Raw genomic sequence first — 16146 nt, forward strand, 5'->3', positions numbered from 1 at the left:
TGGCCTCCCCTTTAGAACTACCAGGGTACTGTGGCCTGGGGAGAGTTGGTCTGGGCAGACTTGGAGGTGGAAAGGAGACAGGGTGCAGTAGTGGATGGAGGAGTGCAGCGCAGGAGGCCAAGCTGCTACATCACCAGCCACCAAGGACAAGTGACAAAGTGCTTCCAGTCTGACCAGTGGCCAAGGGTGGGGGGGCACGGACGACAAGGGTGGTAGGCTGAGGTGGCTGTGAGGTTGGGGGGACAAGGGTGGTAGGCTGAGGTGGCTGTGAGGTGGGGGGGGATGGACAGACGACAAGGGTGGTAGGCTGAAGTGGCTGTGAGGTGGGGGGGGATGGACAGACGACAAGGGTGGTAGGGTGAAGTGGCTGTGAGGTGGGGGGGGGACAAGGGTGGTAGGGTGAGGTGGCTGTGAGGTGGGGGGGGACAAGGGTGGTAGGCTGAAGTGGCTGTGAGGTGGGGGGGCAAAGGGGACAGCAGACTTCAAGGTGAATGTTGCTAAGAGGGTCTGGTGACAGGTGGATCTCTGTGAGTTTGAGGCCAGCCTGGTCTACACAGTGAGTTCTGGACCAGCCAGAGCTACACAGAAAAACACTGTCTTCAAACCAACCAACCAACCAACCAACCAACCAACCAACCAACCAACCAACCAACCTTTAAGTGGCAGAGAAGTGCAACACAGTTTTGACAGGCAAGAGAAAGTAGTTAAACCTTCTGTGGTTTGGGATCCTCTCTTCACCCTGCACCTCCCTGGCTCCCTCCTAAGGGCTGGGCTATCATCCCTGTCCCCTCACTGCTCCCTGGCTCCCTCCTAAGGGCTGGGCTATCCCTATCCCCTCACTGCTCCCTGGCTCCCTCCTAAGGGCTGGGCTATCATCCCTGTCCCCTCACTGCTCCCTGGCTCCCTCCTAAGGGCTGGGCTATCCCTGTCCCCTCACTGCTCCCTGGCTCCCTCCTAAGGGCTGGGCTATCCCTGTCCCCTCACTGCTCCCTGGCTCCCTCCTAAGGGCTGGGCTATCCCTATCCCCTCACTGCTCCCTGGCTCCCTCCTAAGGGCTGGGCTATCCCTATCCCCTCACTGCTCCCTGGCTCCCTCCTAAGGGCTGGGCTATCCCTATCCCCTCACTGCTCCCTGGCTCCCTCCTAAGGGCTGGGCTATCCCTATCCCCTCACTGCTCCCTGGCTCCCTCCTAAGGGCTGGGCTATCCCTATCCCCTCACTGCTCCCTGGCTCCCTCCTAAGGGCTGGGCTATCATCCCTGTCCCCTCACTGCTCCCTGGCTCCCTCCTAAGGGCTGGGCTATCCCTGTCCCCTCACTGCTCCCTGGCTCCCTCCTAAGGGCTGGGCTATCCCTATCCCCTCACTGCTCCCTGGCTCCCTCCTAAGGGCTGGGCTATCCCTGTCCCCTCACTGCTCCCTGGCTCCCTCCTAAGGGCTGGGCTATCCCTATCCCCTCACTGCTCCCTGGCTCCCTCCTAAGGGCTGGGCTATCCCTGTCCCCTCACTGCTCCCTGGCTCCCTCCTAAGGGCTGGGCTATCCCTATCCCCTCACTGCTCCCTGGCTCCCTCCTAAGGGCTGGGCTATCATCCCTGTCCCCTCACTGCTCCTGCTCACTGTTATCCTCTCAGCTAGGATGCTCGAGTGCTAGGAAGGGAAGATGGGGGCAGCTTCAGGAAAGGAAGCAGCAGTTCTTTGATATGTCCTAAGATAAAGACAAGGCATCATGGCAGGTTAGGGCAGAGCAATACTCCATTCTTCAAGAAAGATGGGGAGAAGCTGGGACATCCCAGAGAAGGGCCCCTAACACAGGACAGGCAAAGGCTACTAGGTAGAAGACCTGCTTATGCTTAAAAAGAAATCAAAATCCTAGGACAGGTGGGAGAGACAGATCAAGGAGTCTAGAGTCACGACAGACAAATGCAAAAATGGTTGGACCACTTTCGGGTGCTTCTACTCTCCCTGTTTCCCACCTCCACAGGAGTGCTGGGATTACAGATGTGTGAGCCAGTTCCAGAGCCTGAAACTGGAGGCTCAGGCTGGAGGAGATTGTGCTGCTCACTGAGACATCCTCTTCCCACTCTCTAAACTAAAGCTTTAGGGGCTGGAGAGAGTTCTGCAGTTAGGAGCACTTGCTGCTCTTCCAAAGGAGCTGGACTTGATTTCCAGCACCTATCTGGCAGCACATGTCAGTAACTCCAGTCCAGAGGAAATCTGATGCCCTCTTCTGGTCTCCATGGACACTGCATGCATGTGATACACAGGCAAAACACTCACACATACAAAAAATATTTTTTTAAAAAATAAAAGAAGCCAGGCGGCGGTGGTGCACGCCTTTGATCCCAGCACTTGGGAGGCAGAGCCAGGGGGATCTCTGTGAGTTCGAGGCCAGTCTGGTCTATAGAGCGAGATCCAGGACAAGCACCAAAACTACACAGAGAAGCCCTGTCTTGAAAAACCAAAAAAAAAAAAAAAAAAAAAAAAGAAAAAAAAAAGAAAAAGAAAAAAGAAAAGCTTTAAGAGTCATTTCAAAAGATTTATTTATATTTATGTATGGACCTGCATTAGTTTAAATGCACCATGTGCATGCATGTACCTGTGGAGGCCACAGGGTATTGTACCCCTGAAGCAACCTTGCTCCCAGATACACTGAAGAGTGCCTCAGACATGCTTAGCTTCAGCTGCAGACACGCTGACAGTACCATCCAAAACCTCAGCAACAGAGGATCTGTAGTTTGGAAGCAGCTTGTCACCATGCCGTGATCAAAGACATAGTTGAAAGGTTTTCTGCTGACAAAGCTAGTTGAGTGGCATTTGAATTGGGACATGTTTGCTTTGGAAGGTGCAAACAGCCCAGCACCAAAGTTCACACTGAAACCCTGCTGGTGGCCCTTTCTGATTTCATCTCTGTAACGCCACTGCTCAGAGGCACACAGGTAAGTTTGGTTTCTAACATTTTTTGTCAATTATAAGTTTTTGTTCTTAATGTTTTGAGGTAGGCAATTGGTTCCTTTATTGAAGTACAAAATGAGAAAAAAGAAAATGCTATTCCTTTAAGTCCAGTATACAACTCTACCAGCTGCACTAGCAGACAGCTGACAGGACTGGAGTTAGAAGAGACAAGAGTATTGAATCTTTGATACTTTAGCTGGAAATCCAGCACTGGAGGGGCTGAGACCAGAGGATGGGCTTGTAGCCCCTGTGTACCTATCACTAAGGGCAAAAAAAATTTTCTTTTCAAATTAGATAACTGTCTAATGTCTGAGAATAACCTTGTTCTTAGGAGGTTTTCCCCAAGCATTATTATTAAAGGTTAGAGGAATGTAAGAGATCTAACCTCAAAAGGCTTAGAAAATATTTGTACATATATATGTACATATATTGAAAATATTTGTACATATTTGATATATATACAGGCACACACACCACATACCATCGCCCCCACCCACACACCCCTCACACACACCACAAACACACACATACCCCACACCCTCTACCACATACTACCCCCTCCACAACCTCCCCCACACCACAACTCCCCCACACTACCCCCACCACAAATACACAGTTCACACACACCCCCTACTACAAACACACACACATATCCCACACCCTCTACCACATACCCCCCCACAACCTCCCCCCCACATCTCCCCCACACCACCCCCCACCACAAACACACACAGTCCACACACACCCCACACCACAAACACACACACAGTCCACACACACACACCACACCACAAACACACACAGTCCACACACCCCACACCACAAACACACACACAGTCCACACACCCCCCCACCACAAACACACACACAGTGCACACACACTCCCCACACCACAAACACACACACACTCCACACACCCGCACACACAGAAATGTAAAATCCAATGACAGTAAAAGAGGCACATCAGCTGCTCCACTGTTCTGTAAGTTTGAAGTTATTTCAACATAAAAAGGTTTCCAGCACTTGGGAGGCAGAGGCAGATGAATCTCTGTGAGTTCAAGGCCAGCCTGGTCTACAGAGCAAGTTCCAGGACAGCCAGAGCTGTTACACAGAGAAACCCTGTCTCGAACCCCGTGCCCCCCCCCCCCCAAAAAAAAGTTTCCATATTACTGGCAACTACTTCTCTCCCTTCCTGCTCTGGTCTGGATCAATCTAGAGACATCAAGGCAGGAGAGGGTGTTCTCTATGACACATGACCAAAAAGGCCAATTCTACTCTATGCAACCCATAAGAACATGCTAGATGATGTTCCCATGAAAACAAAGTTTTGATGATTTATCTTAAAATTATAGTACTTCAATTTAAAGATAGCAACTTGAATATATATACAACTTAGAGGTATTTTAAAATGCCTTAAGAAGATGACCAGAAAAATAGAAAGATTTACCTGTTAGAGCTCTAATTTTTCGTTCGGGGTTTTTTTTTTTTTTTTTTTTTCCTTTTTTTTTCCGAGACAGGGTTTCTCTGTGTAGTTTTGGAGCCTGTCCTGGATCTCACTCTGTAGACCAGGTTGGCCTCAAACTCACAGAGATCCACCTGATCTGCCTCCCGAGTGCTGGGATTAAAGGCGTGCGCCACCACCGCCCGGCTAGAGCTCCAATTTTTTAATGCATTAAAGATACCTTTACATTTTCTCCTTTCTCTAGTAAGAGAATAATGGAATTTATGGCTTACAGCTTTTGAACATGCAATGCAGGAACAGGGTATATGATGTTTAACCCCCCTAAACCAAACCAAACCGGCTTCCAAGAATCCTCTGAGTGCCAGGAGAGGATGAAGATCTACTGTGCGGCTCAGCCTTGTCTCCTGAGCCGCGTGAGTTGAAGTTGGCTTCTCTTTTGTTCTTTAACATTATTATTACTAATTACTGTGTTAGCTGAGGAGACTTCTAAGTGTGATCATACAAAAACACTTCCATTAAGTTGCTTCTGTTTGTGGCATCAAGATTTGTGTGTGTGTGTGTGTGTGTGTGTGTGTGTGTGTGTGTGTGTTTGCATTTGTCTGTGTATAAGCACTTGTGTGTGCCACATGTGTGCAGATGCCCAGAGGATGTCAAAATTCCTTGGAGCTGGAGGTAGAGATGGGTGTGAATCACCCGACTCCAGGGCTGGGACCTGAACCTCTTGTTCCTATGAAAAGCAGGAAATACACCGCTGAGCCACCTCTCCAGCCCCGTTCTTTTCTTTAATTGTAACATCAATGAAACTGGTCCAGTTCTACTTGCAGCTACATACATTAGAACCATTTCTAGAAATTACTCCACATGGGAAGACCACATGGCCCCCAATCTCAGCAAAATGCTGAAGAGGGTCGGAAAAGACAACAGACATATTCGAAGTCAGAAACCATGTGACTCTTTCTCCAAAATAAGCAATTCAGAAGTCTCTCAGTGAGCTGAGATGCTGTTCAGTTGGTAGAGTGTTGGACTAGCATTGCCAAGCCCTGTTCATCCCCAGCACTATACAGTATAGGTATGGTGGTACAGGCCTGTAACTAAGGAGGCAGAGGCAAAAGGATCAGAAATTGAAGGTCACCCTTGGCTAAACAGGTTTTTCGGCTAGCCTGAGATACACAATGCCTTTTTAAAAAGTTCCTCAGTTATGACAAAAAATGTTGGAAATGCTAATTTTAACCACATTCTAGGGGATAGGCCCTAAGGACAAAGGCTGGCAGCAGCTATTCCCAAGCGTGGGTAGTTTTGAGTGTCCTGGCACTCTAAGGCAAGCAAGGCAGAACACTTGACATCAGGGAGCTGGGGGCTTAACCAGCTCAAGTCTAGTCATTCATATCTAGTTGTCATTACCTACCATCCATCAGTCCCTACATTTTGGTGCTAGGGACTGAGCCCTGGTCCCATGCAGTGTGTGTGAGAGTAGTTAATATTTAGCTACATCCCTAACTCAAACCACTGCCATCTCTCAGTAGCAGCGAAGGAAGGCTACATCTCATGATAGGCTGAAATGGCAGAAGTATTTCAAGGTGGGCATCCACACAGCTAGTTCCTAATTGTCTTCAGACCTTTATAAAGGGTGAGCCTCTGACCCCCCACAGACCCTGTCTGCACAGTGAGATTGGAAGCAGGAAGTAGAAAGATTTCTTTCTTCTGACAGCGAAGTTCTCCTACAGCAAGTCACATAACCCACTAGCCTCTGAGAGTGCCAGGAGACACAGACCCCCAGCCACACTCCTTCAGTAGGTCCTAAGGGAGTCTTGCTAGGTTCCAAATCTTAAACAGATTAACCCCAAATGACTGCACAGAGCACAGCCATCTAGAAGTCTGGCTCGTGTACGTTCAGAAGACCTCCTCCTCCCAGCTGAGCAGTGGTCTGGGCTTACAGGTAGGGCTCACTCCTTCCACTGGAAACTCCTCTCCTGTCTCAGGTACTCACTCAAGCTTACGTCTTACGAAACCTCTTTAACTTTCTGGGTTCCTCTACTCTCACCCTAAGAGGTACAGCCTTACCCTCCTTTCCCGCCCCACACTGGACAGTACTGTTTTGAAAACACGTTGAATTCACTTCCTGTCTGTCCTATGAGTCCTTCAGTAGGAAAACCTAGCGCCTTTAGTGCCAGATATGTTTCCTGGAGACAGATGATGGTGTTTAGTGAATAAATGAAAAAGAAACTCTAAGAATCTCCCAAGTTCCCTCTTTCTCACTCCATTAAAGAAGGGATTCTCACCAGGCAGTGGTGGAGCACACCTTTAATCCCAGCACTCAGGAGGCAGAGGCAGGTGGATCTCTGTTGAGTCTGAGGCCAGCCTGGTCTACAGAGTGAGTTCCAGGAAAGGCTCCAAAGCTACACGGAGAAACCCTGTCTTGAAAAACAAAAACAAACAAACAAACAAAAAACAACCAAAAAAAAAAAAAAAAAAAGGGATTCTCAGGTCAGCTCAGGAGGTAAAGGTGCTTGTTGTACAAGCATGGCTACCATCTTGGTTTCCAGAACTCACATAAAGGTGGAAGGAGAGAACTATCTCCACCCAAACATCTGACTGTAGCATGCGTGTGTGTGTGTGTGTGTGTGTGTGTGTGTGTGTGTGTGTGTGTAGACACACACAAATAATAAAAAAAATTGGGCTGATGAGATGGTTCATCAGGTAAAGGTGCCTGTTGCCAAAGTTGACTACCTGAGTTCAATCCCTGGGACCCATATGGTGGAAGGAGTGACTCTTACAAGTTGTCCAATGACCTCCACGCATGTAACATGGCAAACCTGTCCACCCATACAAATAAATAAATAAATACAAAAACAATCTAAAAAAAATTTAAAGAAGAAAAAAAATTATCTAGGGCAATGGTTCTCAACCTGTAGGTTGCAAATCCCCTTGAGGTTGCATATTAGAGATTCTGCATATCAGATATTTATGATTCATAGCAATAGCAAAATTACAGTTATGAAGTATCAATGAAATAATGTTATGGTTGGGTCACCACAACCTGAGGAACTCTATTAAAGGGTTGCAGCATTAGGAAGGTTGAGAACCACTGGTCTAGGGGCTCACAGATCCCAGGAGATGTATGAAACACACAGAACACTAACACTAGCTGTATGTTTATTTCTTATCAGATTCTCTTCAAGTTTGGCATCCTAAGCTGGTGTAAGAGCTGGTGCTGTAACAGGCCTCTTTCTGTGTTTAGAAGATCTGTTGCCAGTCTAGATCAAATAAGAGTTCCTGGCTCCTGTCTAAGTATTTGTACTTGTTAAGCCTGTAGACAATTAGGGACTAGCTGTGTGGATGCCCACCTTGAAATACTCCTGCCATTTCAGCCTTAGAGTGCCAGGACACTCAAAACTACCCACGCTTGGAAATAGCTGCTGCCAGCCTTTGTCCTTAGGGCCTATCCCCTAGAATATGGAGAACCCATTGTCTGGATGTTTCAGCAGGATGGAGCCAGGCTGCCTCTCACTGGTGTCTGTTTCTGTACCAGCTTTAGCTCTGCAAACATGAAGCATCCCTTCCACCCTCTTCTTCTTCCTGTCCTCATGTCTGTGTGTGTCGGGAGCAATGGCCTTGCTGAGCAGCCAGCTAATGAAAACTTGAGCATGTCCTTCCTGCCTGCTAACTTCCACAAAGAAAACACAGTCACCAATGACTGGATTCCAGAGGGGGAGGAGGAGGAGGACTATCTGGACTTGGAGAAGCTATTCGGTGAAGATGACGACTACATTTACATCATTGATGCAGTTTCCCCGATAGACGCAGAGTCAAGCGCTGGGAACATCCTGCAGCTTTTCCAAGGCAAGAGCCGGATCCAGCGTCTTAATATCCTCAATGCAAAGTTTGCCTTCAACCTTTACCGAGTCCTGAAGGACCAGGCCCCCACTTCTGATAACATCTTCCTAGCACCTGTTGGCATTTCTACTGCCATGGGGATGATTTCCTTAGGCTTGAGAGGAGAGACCCATGAGGAAGTACACTCAGTTCTACACTTTAAAGACTTTGTCAATGCTAGCAGCAAATATGAGATTACCACCATTCATAATCTCTTTCGAAAGTTGACCCATCGCCTATTCAGGAGGAACTTTGGGTACACGCTTCAGTCAGTTAACAACCTTTATATTCAGAAGCAGTTTCCCATCCAGGAGGACTTCAAAGCTGATATGAGGGAGTTTTACTTTGCTGAGGCCCAGGTAGGTGACTTCTCAGATCCTGCCTTCATATCGAAGGCAAACAACCGCATTTTGAAGCTCACCAAGGGCCTCATAAAAGAAGCTCTGGAAAATATAGACCCTGCTACTCAGATGATGATCCTGAACTGCATCTACTTCAAAGGTAAGAATTGGTTTCAAAGGAAACTCACAATGCAGCTGTCTGGTATACAAAAAGACAATGCTAAGAGCTGTATTGTAGCTGTAATTTATGAAGGAAAATAAGACACTAGGTCGACTCCGGGACATGGAAGAACACGATGAGGTGGTAGCTACTAAACCTATCATTTTACACTCACTGGATTTCCATGTGGTAGGTATCACGGTGCAGAGTTATCAGGATCCTTGTTTTACAGACAAATTCACCAAAGCATAGAGGCAAGATGCCCTAAGGGAGCTGGGCGGTAGTAGCTCACACCTTTAATCCCAGCAATCAGGAAGCAGAGGCGGATCTCTGTGAGTTTGAGACCAGCCTGGTCTACAAAGTGAGTTCCAGGATAGCCAGAGCCACACAGAGAAACCCTGTCTTAAAAATCCAACCCCCGCCCCCCCCCCAATACACAAAAAAGATGCCCCAACAGTAAAGACTAGTGTTCAGGATGGATCTCTCTAAGCTACCTCCATTTTTTTTGTTTTTGTTTTTATTTTTTCAAGACAGGGTTTCTCTGTATAGTTTTGGTGCCTGTCCTGGATCTCACTCTGTAGATCAGGCTGGCCTCAAACTCACAGAGATCTACTTGCTGGGATTAAAGGCATGCACCACCACTGCCTGGCCCTCTTATGGTTTATTAATTGGAAGAAATAATATAAGCTCCTTTTTTTTTAAGTGTTTGGCCAGTGTGGATTAAGATTTCATTTATCTTCCCAATTATCAGTGAGTAGAAATGTGGACAAAAAGCTAAAGAAGTTCTTCTGGAAACTGTACAGCTACAGTGACTGTTAGAAACACAACTTCTCAGGGTACTTCTTGCTTTTTGAGACAGGGTTCCCCTATGTAGCCTTGGCTAGTCTAGAGCTTGCTATGCAGAGAACTGAAGAGACTGTGCTGTAAACAGTGAGCACATGAACCCGAAGAAGCGTATATAATATAGTTCAATATGACAAGAAGTATGTGTGATATTGCAGGTAACATTTACTTTCATAAGCAACAGGCTATGCTTGGGAATGGCTTCAGAACAGGCTGGTGGAGTACCACCAAAGCCCTCAGTGTTCACAGTTTGCTGGTTGCCCACAGCCTCTACATTAGTCATACTTGAAATTCTGAACCAAGAGGCTATTCTGTCAGCACTGGAGCAGGAGGGAACATAGAACAGACTAGACATGCTCATACTGTCTCTTGAATGCAGTAACCCACGTTACACTGAGGTGTCAGAGTGCCTTTCCCTACTGTGTTGGAACACTGACTGGACTCAGTGCTGGGAATCAGAAGGGGGCATCTTCTTGTTCATTTGTTTTCTGAGACAGGATCTCACTATGTAGCTCTGGCTGTCCTGTAACTCACTATGTAGACCAGGCTGGCCTTGAACTCACAGAAATCTGCTTGCCTCTGCCTCTGGAGTGCTGGAATTAAAGGCATGTGCCACCATCGTCTGGCTGAGAAGGATGTACCTTAAAGGTTAGAAAATTTTTTAAGTATAATTTTAGTTTCTAATTCCCAAATCTCTGTTACTAACTTAACTCTATGAGTTATAACTGCTTTGTTAGAGCCTCTTCCCATCATTGCTGGAAGAGCAGGGATTTCCAAAGCGTCTGAAGCAGATGTCTGTAGGCACTAGCAACTATTACAGCTTAAGCTGGTGTCAAGCTGGGAGGGCCTAAGAATGCTGTTAAAGCCTCACAGAGCACAGACAGTCCCCACACTACAGCAAATTGTCTGGTTTAGAAACTCTGGGTGTGGCTGACTTAGGGGCGGCAGCTGAGCTGCAGCCACGAGGAGGCCAGAGCTGTCTGGTGTTTAACCATCCTCCAAAGGTCCCCGCTCTTCTCATCTCAGCTGCTCTAGGTACCTGATGGAAACCTTGAACAAGTTACCTTACTTCATCGTGTCTCTGTTACTTTATCCAAAAAGTATGGATGAAAATTAAAAGCATCTATTTCATATAGCTTCTAGGAGCTGACCATGAGATAATACAAGAAAGGTGCAACAGGCATGTGGCCTGTTGGCAACTAGTTACCAACATTATTATAATGAGTATCTTAGAGCTAAGATTTATTCCTGAATAATAGCTCTATACCCAACCAACATGGAAGGTTCCGAGGATACCACTATATCAGATATGTGTCCTGCCAAATGCTAGAGAACCATAGTGTGAAGGTTCAAAGGGTTACTTGCTTTACAAATAATTAGACAGAGGCCCAGGCAAATTAGGTATCTGTCAGGGACAAATATGAAGTGTCAGAATCTAATCCATAATGCCGTGTGGTCTTTTACATTTCTCTTGTTAAGACCCTGGGAACTAGTCCTAGAGAGCCCTCCAAGGGCAGATGTTCAAAAGCAAAGGTCACATTCTAAAGGACTTTCTATCAACTGCCTGCTTCTTTTGACTTTACAGGAACTTGGGTGAATAAATTCCCAGTAGAAATGACACACAACCACAACTTCCGGCTCAATGAGCGAGAGGTAGTTAAAGTCTCCATGATGCAGACTAAAGGGAATTTCCTTGCAGCAAGTGACCAGGAACTGGACTGTGACATTCTGCAGCTGGAGTATGTAGGGGGCATCAGCATGTTAATTGTGATCCCACGCAAGCTGTCGGGAATGAAGACTCTCGAGGCGCAGCTGACGCCCCAGGTAGTAGAGAGATGGCAAAAAAGCATGACGAACAGGTACCTCAGGACATCGCTTCTTCTCGTTCTTGGGCTGGGGTATCTAACAGTACTGAAGCCATGGCTGATATCTGCCCCTTCCTCCCTCCCGAGTCAGGGTCTCACTCTGTAGCCCAGACTGGCCTGGAACTCATTATGTAGTGCAGATAGTGACCCTCCTCCCTCGTCAGCCTGACAAGGGCCAGGATAGGTGTGAGCCATCTGACTCAGTTCCACCAGTTTTTGTTTGTTTTTTAAAAAGGGGGACGTGTGCAAAAGAACCCAAGAATTGCCACATAGGCCACACTTGTTTATTTCAGCCTGGATTTCTTGTTCGGCGGGAGCACTGATGAGCAAGCCATCCCCTCCACAAAGCCTTCAGAAGGCAGGGACAGGTAGCTTCAGCCATCTTAGGAATAACCTCCATCTACTTCCTCTACCACACTTTGTGGCTCTTAGCCCCGTTCAATCGACCCCAAGGTGAGACTAATTATGTTACTTATCAGGACTCAAGGTGAGAATAAATAGAACAGGTGGGCTGACTGTTCCCATCCCCAGCTCCCCTACTCCCAGTGCCTAGAATAGAAGAGGCTCCCAGAAAGATAGCTCTCCTTCCCTGCCAGGAAACCCCAAGTTCTTTTTTTTAACTCACTGAAGACTTGTCTCTCGTGATTTTCCTCGATTATTATTTATAGTTGAAACTGTTGATGTTAAATATTTGCTGAAGTTACTATTGGACCACAGCAGGGAGAGTAGAGAAATGGGTTATATTTCTGTGTCACTAGATAATTACTGGTTAGGCTCATAATGAGAGGTGAAATCTGTTGGACAAGAAATACAAAAAAATGCAACAAAACTGAAGGTACTGCTGGGTGTAGTAGTGCACACCGTAGTCCTAGCACTGGGGAAACTGAGGCAGGAAATCCTGAGTACAGGGTCAGTCTAGGAAGAGTGAGACCCTGTTTCCAAAAACACAAAACACAGGCCAGCAAGATGGCTCAACAGGTACCGTGCTTCTGCCAAGCCTATGTACCTGAGTTCAATCCCCGGCACCCACGTGGTGGAGGAGAGAAGACTCCTGAAAGTCGTCCTTTATCTGACCTCTGTACACATACCACATACCCTGGGCAATATGCATGCATGCATAAAATACATAAATAAGTATAATAAAAATAAAATAAAAACCCTAAATATGAAACCTCAGAAGCAGATTTTTAGAGGAAGGTGGATTTCCCAGGTATGATGGTATTAAGGCCTGTGGATTTGTTCAAAAATATCCCTTCTGTACTTAATTCCTGTATCATCCCCTCATCGGTGCTGGAGTCAGTGAGGCCAAATCAACCCTGAGTTCTCTCCTAGTCCAGCACTCACTCCCATCCCCTCACCCTCCTCTTCCCTGTGGACTCCCAACATGAGGAGCCTGGCCAGCTTCTAGCTGGTTCCGAGTTTGCCTGGTTGGCTCTGTTTAGCATCTTTCCTTTTTCCCTCCCTTGGTCCTTCCCTTCATGCTCTAGTCAGATCCAAGGCCTTCCTGTTCCTTGTGTATAAAGCAGCCTAACACTTATGTCTATCCTATGCACATTCCCCCACAGACCGTAAGTCAAACACTGAATACTTGGGGAATAGTTGTTTTACTACACGGCTTACAGAATGACAAGAACAAAGAGTCTGTACATGTGCAGATGCACTCTTCCCTGCACCTGGACTCTGGCTGATGAAACTCATTGATATAAGGGCTGTGACTGGACTTACAGTGGATGGCTTTTCCAAAACCCTCAACCGACAGTGCCAATACATACATTTTAAATGTCAGCTCCACGGTAAATGCAACCCACTGCAGACCGTGTAAATTTAGCAGGGGAAATGTAACTGTTTTGTCATTTGTATCCATAAAATTGGCTCCCTTCTTCTCCAACTAGAACTCGAGAGGTACTTCTGCCCAAATTTAAGCTTGAGAAGAACTACAACCTGGTGGAGGTCCTCAAGTCCATGGGAATCACAAAGCTGTTCAACAAAAACGGCACCATGTCAGGCATCTCAGAGCAATGGATCACTATTGACCTGGTAATGGCTCCCTTTGTGTGTTGGTCCCCAGATCCTGCCTTGCACTGCTGCTGCCTCTTCCCAGCCTCCTGGTGGGCCTGGGACCAGTTTTAAGGATACGGGGTTGGGTGGCTATTTTGGCTCCCAAGGCCTCTCAGACTATGGACATGGTCAACAGTGAATGTAGTTCTAGTGTTTAAAAGTGAGTGTATGAGATATGACAGAGACGCTAATCACAGCCACCAAGTGGTCAAAGGTCATTTAAGGGCCATTTTGACTAGGTGTGACTTTTGTCTTATGTAAGGTCTCTGGAACTTTCCTCTGATGATGAGTCTTAACCAGGTGCTCCCCCCTCCCCCCTCCCGCCCCATGGTAGCCAACACAACTGCCACCTTCTCTTTCTGCTTTAAACAGTTTAAGCACCGAAGCACCATCACGGTGGATGAAGAGGGTACACAAGCCGCAGCTGTGACCACGGTGGGGTTCATGCCGCTGTCTACCCAAGTCCGCTTCACGGTTGACCGACCTTTCCTGTTTCTAGTGTATGAGCACCGAACCAGCTGCCTGCTCTTCATGGGGAGAGTGGCCAACCCCACCAGGTCTTAACGGTGGCAGTCTGGGCACCTGCTGTAGTTTGGGGACACTCTGTAATTCTGTTCTCGGTCTAACAAAGAGGACAGAGATATTTTGATATGATAACTTACGTGGTTTATGATAATATCTGAATTTAAGGCCCATATAGGAGAAAAAGTTACCAAGGACTAAGAAGCTGGCACAGTAAACAAGGCCACAAGACCACAGAAGTTAACGTACTAACTCTAGTGTCAGCCATTCCCCAGAATGTCCTGGCAACATACAGATTGCCTCAGCCCCTACTCCTGTGCCCCTAAGAGCTAACCACCGGAGTGTATGTGATCCTCTCTCTGCAGGTAGCCTCATCAGCTTTATTATTCAAGGCTTTTTCTCAAACAGTCCCCATCTGAAGGCTGTTCAGGCTTCCCCCTCCCAGGGAGGATGCCCAAGCAGCACAGTTCCCGCCAGTGGAAAAGTAACCTCAACACACCTGAGATGCTGGGACCATCTTCTCCTCTCCTGCTGCCTCACGGGTTACCTAAGTGTGTACACAAGGCTACAGATCCTAGTCTAGAGATAAATAAACAACTATATTTACTGTGTATCTGTTATAATTCTCTTTTTTTTTAAAAAAGGGGTTTCACTATGTAGCTTTGGTTAGACTGGAAGTTGCTAGGTAGACCAAGCTGGCCTTGAACTCAGAGTTCTGCCTACTTCTGACTCCTGAGTGCTGGGATCCCTAAAGGCATGTGCCACAACACCCAGCATAATTCTATTTTTTTTTTTCAGCTCAAATAACAAAGGGCAAGCTGAAAAACACCCTTAAGAAAGAAAAGATGACAGGAAGTCACTCAAGTGCTGTGCAGTGACTAACACATTAAACAAGGCAGACTCAGGATAAAGACGAGGTGTGAGTCCTGGGTACCAGTCTGAGGTGATGGAATTCCTGAGACAAGTGCTCTAGTGTCATGAGCCAGAAACTCAGTCTTTTGTGAGCTGCACGCTTTAACTTCCATCTCTCAGACGTGGCCCTGTAGGAGGTCTAGTCTGATAAAGTTGGCAACATCCAACGAATACAGTTTGGGATCATTCACAAGGCTCCAAAGGCTGCTCAGAAGGCATGGGTCAAAATGTGCCTTTAGTGGGGAGACTGTAATAGGAGCAGCAGCCACAAGCTCTGTGCATACAGGCTAACTCACTGTAAGAAGTTTTATTTCCCAACAATGCAAGAGCTGGAAGGGTTCTAAAACATGCACAAAATACAGCTGCAAGGTGGGGCTGGGGACCAAGGCCAGGCTTGCTGGACTTGAGGGTCTTGTGGGAGTTTCAGTCACAGATGACTCCGACCACTTGGAGCAATGGCAGTAATGGGAACAGTGAGAACGCACGCTATCTCCAGTGCAGAGAACGCAGCACACGGACTCCGACCACTTGGAGCAATGGCAGTAATGGGAACAGTGAGAACGCACGCTATCTCCAGTGCAGAGAACGCAGCACACGGACACTGCTCTATGCATGATGCTGCTGGCTTTGGAGGTCACACTCGTCACCTCCTCTTGACAGCTGAGGAAGTAAGGGCAACTGACAGAAGGCCTAGACCCCAGGTAGGTAGGCTCCAGGGCCCACACTCCTCGCTAACTGTCTTCTATCTGCACCAGCACTCTATTGAGAAAAGACAGTAAAGGACTGAGGAGAATCTCCCCATTACATCATTTCCACTTCTTAGAAAGCCTGAGTAATGATGGCCCGTCACTTTCTTCCTTCAATTTGTTTTAACACTGTTCTTTTCTGGTGTTTGTTGGTAATTTTTCTTGCTCCTTACATTTCTAAGATTTATTTATTTTTATTATATATACAGTGTTCCGCCTGCCGGCCAGAAGAGGGCACCAGATCTCATTACAGATGGTTGTGAGCCACCATGTGGTTGCTGGGAATTGAACTCAGAACCTCTGGAAGAACAGCCAGTGCTCTTAACCTCTGAGCCGTCTCTCCAGCCTGCTCCTTACATTTCTAAATGCAGTCATCTCAAACTTGTGTCCTAAAAAGCTGGATGGATATGTCCCT

At 47.1% G+C, this 16146-nt stretch overlaps 2 protein-coding genes across 2 annotated transcripts in view; one reads left to right on the forward strand and one right to left on the reverse strand.

The window, feature by feature from the left end:
* Pi4ka (phosphatidylinositol 4-kinase alpha) overlaps positions 1–16146 on the reverse strand; it is a 121949-nt gene that overhangs the window by 20165 nt on the left and 85638 nt on the right. The gene's annotated exons all lie outside the window — the stretch shown is intronic.
* On the forward strand, positions 7957–14684 carry Serpind1 (serpin family D member 1). The gene is made up of 4 exons (XM_059277540.1): positions 7957–8785; positions 11214–11487; positions 13386–13530; positions 13924–14684. The coding sequence occupies exons 1-4, from the start codon at positions 7957–7959 to the stop codon at positions 14113–14115; spliced, it is 1440 nt and encodes a 479-aa protein (XP_059133523.1). The 3' UTR covers positions 14116–14684.

The sequence above is a fragment of the Peromyscus eremicus genome, chromosome 12 (genome assembly GCF_949786415.1).
Source record: "Peromyscus eremicus chromosome 12, PerEre_H2_v1, whole genome shotgun sequence".
Taxonomy (NCBI): Eukaryota; Metazoa; Chordata; class Mammalia; order Rodentia; family Cricetidae; genus Peromyscus; species Peromyscus eremicus.

Bases quoted from the DNA above. Each gene is read 5' to 3' on its own strand.
- Serpind1 (XM_059277540.1), top strand. From the start codon at position 7,957: ATGAAGCATCCCTTCCACCCTCTTCTTCTTCCTGTCCTCATGTCTGTG. The intron at 8,786-11,213 runs GTAAGAATTGGT...TTGACTTTACAG, and splicing joins GAACTGCATCTACTTCAAAG to GAACTTGGGTGAATAAATTC. The intron at 13,531-13,923 runs GTAATGGCTCCC...TGCTTTAAACAG, and splicing joins AATGGATCACTATTGACCTG to TTTAAGCACCGAAGCACCAT.